Source organism: Calonectris borealis, chromosome 12 (genome assembly GCF_964195595.1).
Source record: "Calonectris borealis chromosome 12, bCalBor7.hap1.2, whole genome shotgun sequence".
NCBI classification, from domain to species: Eukaryota; Metazoa; Chordata; class Aves; order Procellariiformes; family Procellariidae; genus Calonectris; species Calonectris borealis.
This window is the reverse complement of record NC_134323.1, coordinates 17990486-18006737: the sequence shown is the minus strand read 5'-3', so window position 1 is coordinate 18006737 and position 16252 is coordinate 17990486. Positions and strand designations below refer to the sequence as shown.

At 40.6% G+C, this 16252-nt stretch overlaps 1 protein-coding gene across 2 annotated transcripts; it reads right to left on the bottom strand.

Annotated features, from left to right (window-relative positions):
* Window positions 1–4994: 4994 nt before the first annotated feature.
* ATMIN (ATM interactor) lies at window positions 4995–15676 on the bottom strand. Of its 2 annotated transcripts, XM_075161477.1 has the most exons (5): window positions 15405–15675; window positions 9742–9867; window positions 8578–8777; window positions 7258–7600; window positions 4995–6999 (listed from the first exon to the last, which is right to left on the bottom strand). In XM_075161477.1, the coding sequence occupies exons 1-5, from the start codon at window positions 15630–15632 to the stop codon at window positions 5770–5772; spliced, it is 2127 nt and encodes a 708-aa protein (XP_075017578.1). In that variant the 5' UTR covers window positions 15633–15675; the 3' UTR covers window positions 4995–5769. The 2 variants fall into 2 exon arrangements, with proteins under 2 accessions (XP_075017578.1, XP_075017577.1); XM_075161476.1 differs by having other exon boundaries at window positions 4995–7600; window positions 15405–15676.
* Window positions 15677–16252: the final 576 nt, after the last annotated feature.

Below are 16252 nucleotides of genomic sequence, written 5' to 3'. Positions count from 1 at the left end.
CCAATAGGCACTGAATACCCCACCCATGCATCTGTAGGCAGGAGATCACAGCCATTAAAACAGAAGGCAAAAATTGATTGACATTAACTTTATTCCAAAATATGTGTAATTTACAGGACTAAGTGCTTCATTTGTGAACAAAACGTTTCAATACGTGTGAATAACTTATAGTAACTTTGTATAACACTTCAGTTTCCAACAGAGGAAATATGAAACAGTATTTTGGCACAAGGTTTTCTATGCATGCATTAATATACTTAGAAGTTTCACAATTACTAGGACAACATTCCTTCTTTGGGATTGTCATTTGTAAAATAAGTGTAAGAAAAGAATGCTTGCTTTTGTCTATTCATTGAGAGTTCACTGGCTTCAGTAGCAAGAATTAAACATGGACATCCTTTGAAAACTAAATTTGTCCACTAGATCAAAATCCCACCCCTGATGAGAAGAAAAATATTTTACGAACACTTCTCAGCCTTATTGAGATTAACTCACACGTGCTTTGGAAGAGACTCACCCATGAGATTTATTACTCATCCATTCCAAATAATTACAAGCTTAAATTAGACCATAATCAGGTGTTGAATTCTGTAAACTGAAAAAAAAATATGGCTATCTTTCATATCTAGCTTTATCATAGATGCACTTGCAAATATCTGTAGATAGAAGTATTGTCAATCTAGCTCTGCATGCCAGAGCTTGAAGCATGCATGTAAAGCATTAGTTGTTGTGAAGCGTACAGCTTACATCATCACAAGTCATCTATTATATTCCATTGATAGCTATGTTGAATATACTGCTGTAAAGCCAGTATATGAAAAAGAACCAGAAGTAAAGGACTTCTGTAATTTAACTCAGCCGTTCCTTCAGGAGTTTCCACTGTTTCAGGCTGTCCGATTACATTTCCGGTGAAGTGGAAGAGTCACACACATGAATACAAACATACCCTCAACCTGACTGCAAGGCAATGCAGAGCTCAACAATGTAGTTCCTTGATTCTGTTCATTGCATAGCAATGGCATTTTAAACAATAAAATTCAGTCATGCTCTAAGCAGCAAACCCTTCTAGCACACATTTAAATTCACACCAACTGTTAAAAAACAACAAAAGAAACAGAAGATGCATGTTTGCACCATGCACTGAAGCTTGCTACCATTAAACAACCCTATCCTCATAGTGTTCATATCAAGTTATTAATGGAAATCTGTTTACAGTAGGCCTATTCTACTAGGAGCACAAGCATAGCAGCACCTTAAACCAAACATGAACGAAAAAGCCTGAAAGGCCCAGAATGTTAACAGCATTTTGGTGTGAATGTATTTGGAACACTAAATTGTACATTAAGATCATGTTTAAAAAAACAACACGTCAGAAACAGATTAAAGCAAAGGAAGCTGTACAACCTCAATGATAAAGGCAAGTACATTTGGTTCACCTCTGAGTTGTCATTTCAGCAATATATTCTTTTGCCAGTTGAGCACCCTATGTTGATTCACTACGTATTGGTCCTACTGACTTACCCTATATTTGAAAGGCTATTAAAAGAGCACTAACACTCTAAGATCCCAATCCTTCCAACACTTCCATCTCTACCCAGCCTCACAAAAAAAATCAATTCAAATCTGACTAAGCACATGAGCATGTGTTGGCAGGATAAGGATTTAAAACAGTGGAAGGCAGTCATCTTTCTTTGTTCTGTTGCCTCTACACAACCAAGGTACATATGACTAACAGGGAAATTCAGCCTTTTGTTTTCAACAGAAAAAATGACTGCGTGTGTGCCTTGGAATAAAAATTTGTAAGGAGTTTTAGTTACATGCATTAAGTTACAGACACTGATTGAATTGTTCAAAACTAGACGAGGTCTCACAAGGCTTGTTTTACAGCTGTTTAATTTACAGCTGCAAGCATTTTTTTTCTTTTTTTTTTCTTAAGATTTCATATCCTTTGGAAGTGAAAATTTTCCAGACACAAGCAGCTTTGCATAGCTAAAAATACATAGTGTTAGTAAACTCTGACTTTAAACTACTGAATTCTCCAGGCTGACATGAAGAGTTGGGGGAGGATTCCCTCCCTACCCAAAGCAGAAAGAAGTATTTACAAGTGTATTAGTGGAAATAGATGCAAATAAAGCCAAAAGTAGAAGAAACATACATCTACCGTCATACAAACTTTTAGCATTGTGACAAACAAACATGGAAGACAAGACAGACCTCTCATTTTTCAGCTGTTTTGTGCTTATGTTCTCATAGAATGCGTGTCCCAAACTTGCTATGTTTCAGTTGTTTGATTTTTTACATACTAAAGAAAAGCTCAAGTGAAACTACAAAACTACTAATTCAATTTTAGAGTAGCATTACACAGGCATCCAGATCAAGATCCAGCAATCACAGCATACAGAATTAAAGCAGGAAACGCAAAGAATAAGTCCAAGTAACATTAGTATCACTTCCAGATAAAAATTTGTGCGAAGAGGCTATAGAGAATCTGGTGTTACTTTTTGTATAGCAGTTCAAATGGCAGTAGAGGATACAAAAGAGAGTAAGAAAGTAGTAAGTCACTGCTGACCAATACTTACAATAGAGAGAGTGCCTTGAAAATCAAATCAGAGACAAACTGCAGAAAAAGGGAGATAAGTATCATTTTAGTACTACCAAGAAATAGTTCTGACTGAAGTTTATTTTTAAAACAACAGCCAAAATAGAAAACTAGCCATTTTAAAGCACTTATTCAAATTTGAAGAATTTGCAATATTCAGCAACAATATTTCAGATCAGGTTTCATTAGGTTTGCTGTGGGATTCAGCAAACTATGAAATCTGGTTGCAGTCTTCACATTTTCACAAAAATACCTAGTAAATCCAAACTGAGTGACATATGCCAGCAACATAGGATCCAAACCTGTTTCCGACTTTCATGAATAATTTATGAAGAACCAAATTTGTGAAGAAAGAAGTTAATTTTGGTCAGAATGAGCCACTTCCCTAAGACAATGCAGACATATTTAATAATTTCTTAATACTGCATTTTCAAGAAATAATTTCATGTTGTAGTAGTGTTCACCTAATTAAAGTTCAAACTATTTTAAACCCATAGAATGAGGGAAGGGAATGGTATTTGCATGTTCTAATAAAAAACACAAAGCTCATAAATACTTTTAGTTACAAGGTACAATAAATGAGTAACGATTACGTTGTAAGATTGCATCCACACAAACCTTAGTTTTTTCTGATAGTCACTGATGTTAAGAGCTTTAGCTTACACCGTAAGAATGTAGCAATTCTCATTCCGATTTGTAAATTAGTTTCCAAGTTCTTTAAATACCTCTCAGATGGCTACAATTCAAAGCCATCTGTAATTCTGCTCCTCATCACCTAAGATTCCTTCTCTTGCAGAACAAAGACCGACTTTTTAAATTCAGAGGTAATGAACAGTTTCTCACTCTGCCTTCTACAGCTGTGGAAAATGCAGTTTTCCCCAACCAGATTTATAGTAACGGCTTCTCTTTCATGCATCAGTACAGGCAACTTGTACATGGGAAATAGAAGCCTATGTATGAAGAAATGTTCTCTGGTATTCCAGCCAGGGGGAAGAAAGGAGAAGGAAAAAAACTTTAAAACCTGAAGATGCAACATTACTAGAAAAATACTGGAATAGAATAAATTAACCTAATTTTGTTATTTATCTTATATCCCAATTTCAAAGTAGGCAGGTAAATATGAATCAGTCATATCTTCAGAAGAAACAGAAATACAAGCAATGCCTTCCTTTTTTTAATACATCCCACCTTTAAGATCAGAACTCTAGGCATTGTGAAACCTGGGGGGGCTTTCCCCAAAGCAGAATTACTGTACTGCTGGGGGGAACTGCAAGATTCCTTTCTGCAGTTTCTTCAGCCAAAGACTGGAAGTATCTCAACTTGCACCTAGAAATGTTGAAAAATTAAACTGGCAACACAGCTGTGGTTTCAGGAATTTTTCAGGAGGAAAATATGAGTTTCAGGTTAATCTAAAGAGATTATTTCCAGTAAAAGTAGAGATGGTTACCACATTAGCGTGTTAACGATGGCAATTTGAAGAGTGGTAAGAAGAGAGGGGGAAAAAAAAAAAAAAGAAAGGTATTGCTCATTTTCAGCAAAACAAGCTATCTGCAATGGATGAGTAACTTAACTCCCACATCCTTCAGTTGAGGATATGAAGCACAAAGCATAGCGAGTCTTCAAAAACTAAGGCTTGGACATACATTTACTGATGGGCTGCCTACTAAACAGGCAGCCAGTACCTCTCCTCTCACAATTCAGGAGTAAAGTCTGTTACAGGCCCAGGAACTTGACACGAAGAGGTTTCTCTTTTCATTTAAGGTAACAGAAACTAAAACCTGTCCACGACAAAACCAGAGGCCTACATTTTGCAGGTGTTATAGTAAGAGATAAAAATTAGTTAAGGCCAAATTCCAACATACATTCATAAATGGCTTCTTTTTTTTTTCATGCAAATGAAAAATACTGCAAACAATGGTATGAGAGGCAAGATGAACATTAAACAAAATTCCAAGAGGTCACACATTTCTTCTCTGAAAAATCAGTTTGTTTGAATTTGACTACACTCAAGAAAACTCTCTAAAAGCTGCAGGAACTGAGGGCTGCAGATCAATGTGCAAAAGCAAGATACAGCTGTTCTGAAAGGGCTTCTGTGAGCTGATGTCCCAGCTCTGTTGTACAGATTCCAATTGTTTTTGGAAGCGGGAAGTCCAAAAACAGGAGTCTAGGTGAGTGAGTATTTTAGAGAATTTAATTTCCCATTTCTAAAGACTTCTGTTAAGGTAATAGAGGTGTAAACCACTGTAACATTTCTCAACTTGTATCTTAATAAAGCTAGGAGAATTTCAGGAAAAACAAATTATTCCAGTCTTTGAGGCACACACATTGTAACATTTGCATCTTACAGACAGAAATAATTTAAGCAAAACCCTCCTGAAGACTATAAAAATGTTAGTCCCATTTATTACACTAGCTAAAAGGACAACATACTAGTTTTCCCTATAATTATGTATTCCAAGTTCTTTCCCTACCCTTCAGAGGTCATCAGTGCCACTCAGGGAAAAAAATTTAAAGTACTGCTTTCTACATATTTTTAATAATAAATATATTCAACAATTCAAGAGATAAATGTGTCTAGTGTGTTGGACAGGTATTTGGAAAATACCAACTTACGCAGGAGAAAGAGCTGTGAAGGCATAAAGTAAGAGAAGACAATACGGCTTATTATGTTCATGCCGGATTTAAAATACAAGCTACTAAAAAAAGTAAACAGAAGTAGCTTACACTAACAGAATCCTCCCCCGTAAGTTCAGGGAAGCATCTGAATTGGCAGGTCAGGGTTTTGGTCCAGCACGTTGGAACCCTATATGTAAGCCAGGAATAGACAGAGAGAGATATATAGAACAACTAAAAGTTCTTCCGTTTAAATGAAAGCAGTATCAGCTTTGTAAAGGAGTTTGAGGAAAAAACATAGGCACCACATAATTATTTTTTTTAAGGTTCATATGCACATTAACATGTTACAGCCCCCCCCTTCTGCCCCATTTATACATACATAGCTTATGTAAAGTCACATATTCAATAGAGTACCTTCACCATGAAAAGTCTCTTAGGCCAACTGCTCACGATAACTACATTCAATAATGCAAAGTGGATAACTTGGTCAAGCCATCTCTCCCACCCCAATAACTTAATTTCAAACCCCAGGAAACAGTTATATTACGTAGTACTCAACGGCTGGGCTTGTCAGAGCTCTGAAACAAGGAACACAGCTCTTCACAGGTCTGTGTTTCTACTGAACTGAACTGGGACTCCATTGTATTCCAGGCTAAGTCAGCCAGAAGAAAGTCATCCATTGCTGTCTGCGTCTCATTGCTGGTAAGGAATAAACTCCCCAGATTCTCAAAGCAGCTATCCATAGTCTGCGTTTCAGCGCTACTGAGCTGGACTTTGCTTTCAATATTCTGAGTAGGCATGTTTTTAGTAGCCGGATATAATTCTGTCTGGGTTTCTGTATCAGATGAGTCAGTACTCATGGAGAAACTAGACTGCTTCAGAATACTTCCTAAAGGCAGATGGGTATTACTGTCCAAAAAGAAATTCAAGTCTGTCTGTGTCTGTGTATCAAACATCTCCAAACCTAAGAAGTTAGAATTTCCTCGGCAGCTATATGATTGAGTGGCACTATCTGAAAATAAGAAATCAGTCTGAGTTTCAATGTCCAGTGACTCCAAAACTGGCTCAGAGTTTAGGGTACCAAGCTCACTCTCTTCCGTCTGAGTTTGGATGTTGGATGCTGAAAAGAACTCTTCAATGTCAAAGTCTATTCCTGTGCTCTGTGATGGACCAGATGGCAGATGTGTGTCAGCATTAGAACTTGTTTCAGACAAAAGGCCACGATTATCCAGCGTCTGGCCAGACATGTTTCCTGAAAAGATGTTTTCCAGATCACTTAGTAGATCAATTGTCTGGGTTTGATTATCCATCGTATTTTGAGGTGGAAGTATATTAGTCTGTGTATTGAAGCTGATAAGGGATTCAGACTTCACCGTATCTTGATTCAGGCTCTTGCAATTACTCCTTTGCAGCAAGGTTTGATCTATATTTGCAGGCATTAAATTGTTTTCTGGAAGTTCAATGTGAGTAGAAACATTATATGATGAATGAACATTGTCAAAGATGTCACTGCACATTACAGCCTGGTCCATTTGCACTCTTCCATCAATAGAGTCCTGTGTCCTACTGGTTTGAGTCTCTCTAGAAATGCCACACGTTGGAAAACAAACCTGACTAAAAGCATCAGTCTGAGCAGCTATGGATGAAGTCAGTTTGGAAGCAGGCATCAGCGTCTGTGTTTGTACACTGATGGGTAACGAAACCTGTGAACTGAATGACAGATCTGTCTGAGAGCAAGAGGATACAGAAGAATTGGGAGTCCATGCTGCAGCCGGTACAAAGTTCTGTGAAATGTAAGATAAGTCAGTCTGTATATTTATTGAAGAAATTTTGTTCTTGTGACAAACATTCCCCAGCTCTTGCCCTGTGTTATTCGATGTAACCTTATCCCACTCAACTTGTACACCAGTACTTACTGGTTCATGATCACCAGAATTTGTCACTTTTGAAACAGGCATACTATCTTTAAATACTAGAGTTTCTGCCTCCAGTGCTGGAATCAGAATTCCTATAGATTGAGGCAATAAATGAACAGTACTTACAACTGAACCTTGATTATCAACAGCCACCACAGCAGGTTTGACAGAAGAGTCTGTTGCAGATACATATATAGGCAAGTGAGCAAGCTGCATCACTGGAAGTTTAACCAAAGCCACCTTGGGCTTTGGTAAAAGCATCTTCGGTGTACATTTTGGCTGCATTTGGTTCGTGAAGTTAGAACTGCAGGAGCCTTCAAGAGAGGCCGCTAGTTTCACTTCAGAGGACTCCAATTCCTGACTGCCAGGATTATTATTTTGTGTATTGATGAATGCTTCATTTGCTTTCTCTGCCAACTGCTGATTAAGTACGGAGGTTTCCATTTTCCTTTTCTTACTGGGAGGATCCCTGTGAACATGACATCAATAATTTATATTCCTTTCAAGCACAAAACATCTGCCTTCCATTCTTTTGAGTCATTGCACTGAAAATATAAACTGAAGTCACAGATGAGGTTGGATATGAGAAGACAACTAATCCCAATTAAAACATAAAAAGACTCCATGAACTTCAATTTTGTAACATTTCATTCCTCACTCTCCCATTTAAAAAAAGAAAAAAAGGTTATGTCTTTTATGGAGACCTACTTCTAAATGGAGTTGAAAGTTTAGATGGTTTCTTCCCCTTGCACATTAAGCACTCTGATTTGAAGACGTTTGTTACTTTGATGCTAACTCAGACCGAGCATTGAAGGGACAGTGCTCTTAAAATTAGTGTACAGGTAAAGGTCTCTCATGGAAATTGAAGATACAATTACCACTCCTTCACGCAAAACTTAATTTTGCAGCAGTTGAATCTCCAAGACAGACAGGCTAGGCCTCAGGAAACAGATTACCCTTTATAAAATATATGTACACATTAAGACAACTATAAATCTAAACATGCATATATAGGCATTTAAAAAAAAAAAAAGAATTCACTAATACTTGCAAAGACGACTAGACTATAAAAGAAAATAAACTGAACTGCATTCCACGCCACAAGTTACCAGCTATAAATGTTTCTAAACCATCTCTACTCTCACAGAACTGTAAAAGCAGATGCAACAAAAACCACTAGCATTTATGCCATGCAGTGCAGTGTTATCAGTACTTTGTTTTCTGTGGGGAAACCTAATCTTATTGATTAGACAATCATCACTGCCTTCAACAAAACAGAAACTACTAAAAGCAACAGAACAAAGAAACTGCAAACTGCTTTACAGCTAAAACAACATGTACCTATTTCCAATTTAATCAACAGAAAGGAGACAAAAAGCCAGTACATGGGAGACAGAGGACTTGGTGATGAATGTAAGTATCATTACTTAACTGCTTCACTTTTACCTGTGTTCTGCAGGAATTTCATGGCCAGTTCTGTAAATATGAGACAGTAATGCTGTTCTGCTGGCATAAGGGCACCCACAAGTACACTGGAAAGTCTTGCCACAGACCTCTATATGCCGTTTCAAATACCATTCTGTACCATAGGAGTTACTACATTTATCACATTTGTGCTTCTTTTCAGCATGCATTTTCATAAAGTGCTAGAATACACAATGAAAAGTAAACATTAGCCTTCAACTAAGATAAAAAAAAGAAAATTATGTTTAGGGGAGACATGAATATTTGCATTTTTTTAGTTGTTAAATAGCATTGAAGAGTAGAATTAAAAACTTTTTAAGAGTCTCATTAGGAATAAGTCACAAGCTTAAAGAAATCAACAGAAAGAATTTAAAGTTTGCAAATCTGCTTGTGCTATGTGCATCTTAAAACACAGATAAATATTTATTTGTCCTAATGCTATTGGAGGTTTCCTATGGACATTAATAAATCTATAGATGAATCTTGCCAAAGAGCATAGTAAGTGTACGTTGCAACGTGTGCACACTCCTGAAGATCTACAATTGAGCAAACAGTCTCAAGTCAAACAGGTCAACTTCAGAGCAAACACCGGAATTTTTCCTTTTCATTTACGGCACCAAGTGCTAGCCACTCATCTCCTATGGTCTCCCCAGCTTAACAGCAGAAGAGTGCTTTTTTTACTCACTCATGCAGAAACAAGTCTTACATGTTTCCTTAAACAGGTAACTATTAAACAAATGCATTTTGATACTAAAGCAGAGAAAAACTCCTAATTCTTGACCACTTGAAAAAGCAGTTTAAAAGCATCGGCCACATTTTAAACCTTTATTGGTTGCTACTGTGATTTGTTTTTTTCCCCTCTGGTCTTTCTCCTCTTTTTAATTTGTGGAGAGGGGCTGTCTTCTAGTTTAGCAGAATGTACTGGCATCTGCCTGATCAAAAGGTTCAAGTCCTCTAATATCAACATGCAAACATACAAATTCATTAACCGTATGCCCATGTGGAGTTTCTGCATACAATTCTCCAACTTCTGGATACATGCTGAGAGGCTTTGCTCGTATCTGAATACAAAAGTGTACGTTCTCTGGAGTAGAGACAGTCAGGACTAAATCAGTATGAAAATAATACTTCAGGAAATAGGAATACCTGTTTTACAAGAGAAAATTGGGAAAATGGTCTGTTTGGTCCTCTAGGGCACCCTTCAATAGGACAGCAGTAGAACTTCTGTGAAGTTTTCAAACCCTTCCTTATTGGTGCATTACGTTTTCCATCCTGAAAAAGAACCAGTTGAGAAGTTGACAATTTTACAGGTTTGCATATTAAAGACAACATTCAGAATACACATCAGCTTTGGCTCACTGAGTTTACACACCTCAATGAGTTGAAGGCACTTTCTAAGTGATTTGAAAGTTGAAATGGAGTTTTTCACCTATGTGGATGTTACTTTGCAAATATACCATCAAAATTACCAAGTGAAATTACAAGCAGCTCTACAGAGTAGTGATACTGTACTATTTACTTTTACCGAGATACTCGCTGCCCCAAGCCAATAATAACTGCCTTTTGTGTTATTTGAGCCAAAAAGCTTTCCCTACAGATACTACGCTATACTGCCAATTCAATGTGGTTTTACTTGTTAGTAGCACAGTCTACTTAAAGCTCCAGTAAAATTAGTCACACACTGCATGACACAATACTTCCCTGACATTGGAATTCTGTTGGCACTACTTAGAGTTTACTTGTAATAAAATGAAAAATGCCAAGTACACTCTGCCACTTAATTCAGGTCATAAACCAAATCTCACTTAACTCTATGAAACTAACAACTAGCGTGCTAATTCTGAACCTCCAAACCTTAAGTAACTGGTATACCTGCACTTTCCATGTGATCTGCCTCAGTGACCACCACATGTACACTATAGAAAAAAGCAACATACCTTGCTCAAAGAGGACCTCAAAAATACATATAAAAAGGACACACTACTGGGATTGTCTGGATTGTTCAACCACATAGAATCTATTCCTATTGAGGACACAGCCATGGAAACCAGACAAGATGTATCCCTCTAGACACATCCTATCTGAAAGAGTCTCAGTGGAAATGTCAGGCACCTGTGTCTAAGCAAAAAATTAAAAGTGAAGTATTAAAAATCTGATGCTCAGAATAGCTGTGAGTCTCCTTTCATCCTCAGACTGAGGAGGAGGCCAACCAAGTCCCCAGAGCCAGTTACAGTAGTCCATGATGGCATCCCCAAGATGATTATTCAGAGAAAAATTACCAGAGCATGCCCTGTTTGAGCTCTGCACCTGATTTTCTTTAGCATGATGACAGCAACAGTAAGCACAGTAAGTGGTGGAATGTTGATTTCACACCAGTGACTCCCTAACTACCTTCTTTGGGCAGATCTCCAGCTGCTTCGTGTTTACACAGGTTAGACCAAACATGAAGAATCCGCAAAGCGCAATAGTCATCCCATGTGAAGCAAACAGAAAGTATGTACCACAGCTGCTAGAACACAAAGGGGTTCACTGCTCACATCCCCGCTTCTTACCTAGCTACAGTTAGTCACAACCCACCAACTCTGTGTTCTGAGCTACTCGTGCCTTGCTTTTGAAGTATTCATTTCATTGCGCTTCAGGAATACCATGAAACAGATGAGTGGGACACTTCAATGATTTTGGTTTTCCTCAAATCATCTCTCAATCTAAGATACTCTGTGTAAAATGTAATCCCTTCAAGCAATATTTCAGTTATATTTCCACACACTCAACTCTGCTACTTGCTGACATTGCTGCAAGTTCGTTTTTGTCAATGACATACCATACTCAAAGAAGCAAAGTTTAGAGCCTCTTGACCAAAATGATCAGCTGCCATGTCATCAAGAAAACCTGGAATAATTCTCTAAAAAGGGAGTTTTCATGTAATGTTTTAACCTTCTGAGCATCTTTATATACAGCAGTTTTCCCCATGGACAAACCATTCATAAACAAGCCTGTTTTATCTCTGCTGAATAATTACTGTGATTATTTTCGCACCTCCTAGAGCCACTGCCCAAAAGAGGAACATGACTCAAAGAAATCTAGTTGTTCCAGCCCCACTAACCCCAATTACACTTTTTAACCCTGAGTTTACCCAGAAACACTTTGACCAGATGCCAGTCTCAAAGTCTTCAGGAGAAGAAAAAGATTTGCCTTTAAGTCAAAACTATGTTTGGTCTCTCCCACTGCAGGCGAAATCAATACGCTTAGTAAGCGGCAATTGGAGTTACTTATTCCTAAGTAAGAAGTTATTCGAAGTGTGTTATATTTAATGTCACAACCCAACAAATAACAGGGCAATATAGGAAATATGTTCAGACACTTAACAGGTAAGCCACAGTTAGGTTATTTCAAACTACTTAAGTACTAAGGTATAGAATGACACCAAGTTTAAAAGCTATATAAACTTGAGTAAGATGCTTTTTTAATAGCTGGCACATAGACTTTTGAGGCACAGATCACAAATTTGTTGTGACAAATTGAGAGATACTCTGCACATATAAGTAGCCCTATCCAGACAGTAACCTTGTTTTGACCATCTTCAAAGTCCTCTGGGCTCTAAATGGTTAATCTTACATCTTCTCAAAAACCCGTCTGGCCAGTCATATTTCAGCCATCCTCACAAGTCTTTTCCTTGTATGTCTGATTTTACTTCCCATGTTTCTACAGTAGCCACCCGCCACAATTATTGGTAGATATTTGTTAAATTAACTTCTCACAATGCAGACACTTGTATTGTAGGAAATACTGACATTCGGACAGGGCTTGTGGCAACAACACGGAAAATGGAAATTAACGGTCCTTGCTACTGATTTAGTCAAGGTGAACTTAGTGACGTCTTGCTTTCCTGCAACAGAAGGGCTTGCTCTAAAGGATTAATTTAAAACAGTAAGTTACAGTAGACTGTAGCCAACTATTTAAAACATTTTTTTGCAGCAGAAGATCATGTATTTCCTTACTAAATAGCACGCAGAGAAGTGCATTTATTCTTATTACAAAAACTGTTGTGGTAGCGTAATATTTGCATTTGGGTAACCCACCCCAAGGGTAGGCTACCCTTTCCAGTCCACCACTGAATACAGCCTCCCTGCTATCACAGGAATCCGCAGAATCCTCTCCTTTACATGAACTCCTTTAGCTTCATTTTTAAACTACACAGAAGTCTTTCCCTTCTCCCCATAAAATAATACAGACAAAAGACCAAAGAATTAAAAAAAAACATTCAAGCCTACTATATTAAGTGCCAGTTTATACCCACTGTTCTCATTTTTTATTGGCTCAGTTAAGCTAAGGAGCCAGAAAACAAACATTTATATAGCAACACTTCATCATATCTTCTTTTGTTAGGCCAAACAAGCCTTCTAATTTCCCTTTGTCAGACACACTTGCCATTCATCACCCTTAGTAGCCCTTTTCTACATGTCTTCTGGGTTCATTTTAGCTTATTTGAATCAGATTGCTACCCTACAGCAGTGACAGGGAATATCCTTCTGATATTTTAGGATTGCCCTTCTCACAGCAGCATTACCCTAAATGCTCCTACACGTATGACCAAACAGCTTTTTCAAGTGTTCCCCATCTCAGTTATTTCTGTTACAAACCAGGACTGATCAAATTTTTTGTTATCACTTCACGGGACTATAGCCCTGTTCTATTGCGCTTGACTGTTTTTACAGGGTAATCTTGCTTTCCTATGTAAATATCCTTCCTCTGCAGTGACAATACCTCATAGGTTTTGGTATCAAAAGATCTTACTTGTGCTACTTTTATTAATGAAAATTAACCAAGTCAACCTCGCTTCTCTTCAGCACTACTATGTTCTCTCCTTCCCCAATAGCTTCTTACCATCTCATTTGCGAAGTTGCCTCTTCACCAATTCCTCACGTTTCACTAACAAATGCAATCTACTAAACTCTTTTCGAATGGGGAATCAGTTCTCTTAAAAGGAAATACTAATACTAAATTAATAGTCCAAGTTCATCTCTTTCTGGAGAAAGAGAGTAACACACACCTAGATTTCTATCTTTTTACCTTCGTATCTTTATCCTTTCATTCAAGATGCATTCTCAAGCTGTGCATAATGCTGAAGATATTTTATCTAAGACATAGCACAGAAAAATTAGCCTCCCTTAAGCCTCAATAACATCTTACTCCCAGTTACAATGCCTTTGGAATAAGTCAGATGTTCCTGAAAATCTGCATCCATCCATGTTTCAGTATTTATCCAAGCTATCACAAGATTTACCAATTAGGTGTATGAAATATGTTATAATTCCACAAGACACCCGTAGTTAATAGCTATCTAGGCAGTTGATCAGAAAGCAGCATTTCCTCACCCATCACACCCCGCACACGAGTTATACAACCCACTAGCTGCAGTCCCCGCTGGCTGCTGCATATGCTCAGAGTACAAGCTCACAACCGAAACGACTGTCTGCTGAACCTGAATGAACGTTTTCAACTTCTGTTTTACCTCCACTCATGCGTACACGTGAGATGTAACACATAACACACACAAGAGTTGTTAGCGCATATTAGGAAATATCTATCAGAGATAGGAGATCGCAAGTATGGCTGAGAATACTTCCTTTTGTTCATCACAAATGATCGTCTGTAACACGCGCTTGATTCAGTAGTTGGCCATTTCACAAAACAAGTATGTTTATTGTTTGCCCACTGGGGTTGCATTTTCAGCATGCAGCTATGAATGCTGCGCCTGAAGTTTTCCCGGAACAGGATTTGTCCTCACACACTTGGCATTACGATTTTGAGAAAAGTAAGGATATCTTTCTGAAAGGCCCACACTCAAATATATGCTTGCTGAACTGTGGCTCTCCTCCCCCCCCAGTACATGCTGCGTTTTCTCAGGAGTACTATGGTAATGAGGGCTTGTTTCCAAAATGGCATCCATCTAGAGTTTTTTTGGCTCACAGCCCTTTTTAAAAAAACAAACAAAAACCCCAGCATAGCAGCACTCAGCGTTTGGATTATGATGGCTTGCCAACTGCTAAGGGTAGGAAACGCAGTATGTTTGCGCAGCACCTCGCAAGTGGGGCTATAATGTCTCATGCAGAAAGACAAGCAATAAGCAAATGAAGTAACAGAAACTGAGTCCCAAAGAACTTTTAACTGCCCTAGTTATGTTTTACACTAGTACAAAACTGGTTATTTTCTATAAGCACTTCTAGTGGAATTCTCAATACAACTGGTCAGACCGCGCGCACGCACACACGCCTCTATTTACAGATATACCCGCACACGCTTTTCACGTGGGGGAGATTTAAACAAGAGACGAGAAACGCTTCGTAATTCCCATTCGGAATACCGCCCCCCAGTCTTACTGCACTCCACAAAGCGAGCCCCAGCGAAGCCCCCGCGGGACGCCCCCGGGCCCCAACACGGCCGCAGGCCCCCGAGGGGCCTCGCCTTCCCGCCGAGCAGCAGCAGATCCCCTCACCCGCCGCAACGGCCGGGGGCCGGCGGCCTGGGGTTCGGGGCGACTCCTCGCAGCGGGGCAGGGGCGGGGAGGAGGCCCAGGCGGCAGGGCCCGGCGGGGCGAGGCCAGACCTCCGGCAGGGCCCCGCGGTGGCTCCGGGGGCTTCGGCCCGGAGCGGAAGAAGGAGCTGCGCCATTCCAGGGCCCCACAGACCGAGGGGAGGGGAGGGGAGGGGAGGGGCGGGGCGCCCACCCCCCGCCGCAGCCCCCGCGGGGCTGAGCAGGAGGGAGGCGCCCGGCCGGGCGGCGGGCCCGAGTCGGGGCGGCGGCGGTACCTGGACCGGGTGGGCCTTGCTCAGGTGCATGTTGAGGGCCGGGCTGTTGGGCAGGACCTTGCCGCAGCCGGGCACCGTGCACAGGATGTTGGTCCTCACTTGGGACAGCTCTGTCACCGAGGGCCGCACCAGCTCGCCGGCGGGCGGCAGATCCCCCACGGGCACAGGCGCCGGCGCCGGGGGCCGCCCCAAACCCCCGCCACACCGCCCGGCTGCCGCCGCCGCCATGTTGCTGTCAGCTGCTCGGCCCCCCCACTTCCGGGGGTGGCCGCCAATAGTCATCGCCGCTGTTGAATATTCAGCAGGCGCGTGGCTCGGCCCCGCCCCCCTACGCCGGCGCCCCGCTGCGGGTGTGAGGAGCGGGGCTGCCCCGCCACGAGAGAGTGAGGGGGCGGAGGTGGGAGTCCTGGGCGCCGGGGTGCTCCTGCCGGCCGTCGCCCCATGCGCTTTAAAGAACCAAGGGTGATAGGCTGGGGTTTTTCCCCTAAAGCTTGTCCAGTTAAAGGAAAATGCACGTTACGGGTGCAGAGCCCACCCGTGACTTGGGGAAGGGTCAGGCGACGCGCGCCGCTCCCGGGGTGTGCGGAGGCGTCGTGTTCGTTGTGCAGCCCCTGTCCTCTCACCTGCGCACATTCTGGTGCCTGTGGTGAATAAATACATGCCTGCCTGCCTGGAACTGCTGTGCGGTTCCTATAATAGCCGTGGTTACAGGAAGTTAGAGATGAAATGTATACCTGAAAATCGGAGGGACGAACTTTTCGGTTGTTAAAAAGGGAAAGGAGACTGCCTTTCCCAGAAACAAGAAGCGGAAACAGGCACCAGGCCGGGAACTCACAATGTTTTAGCGT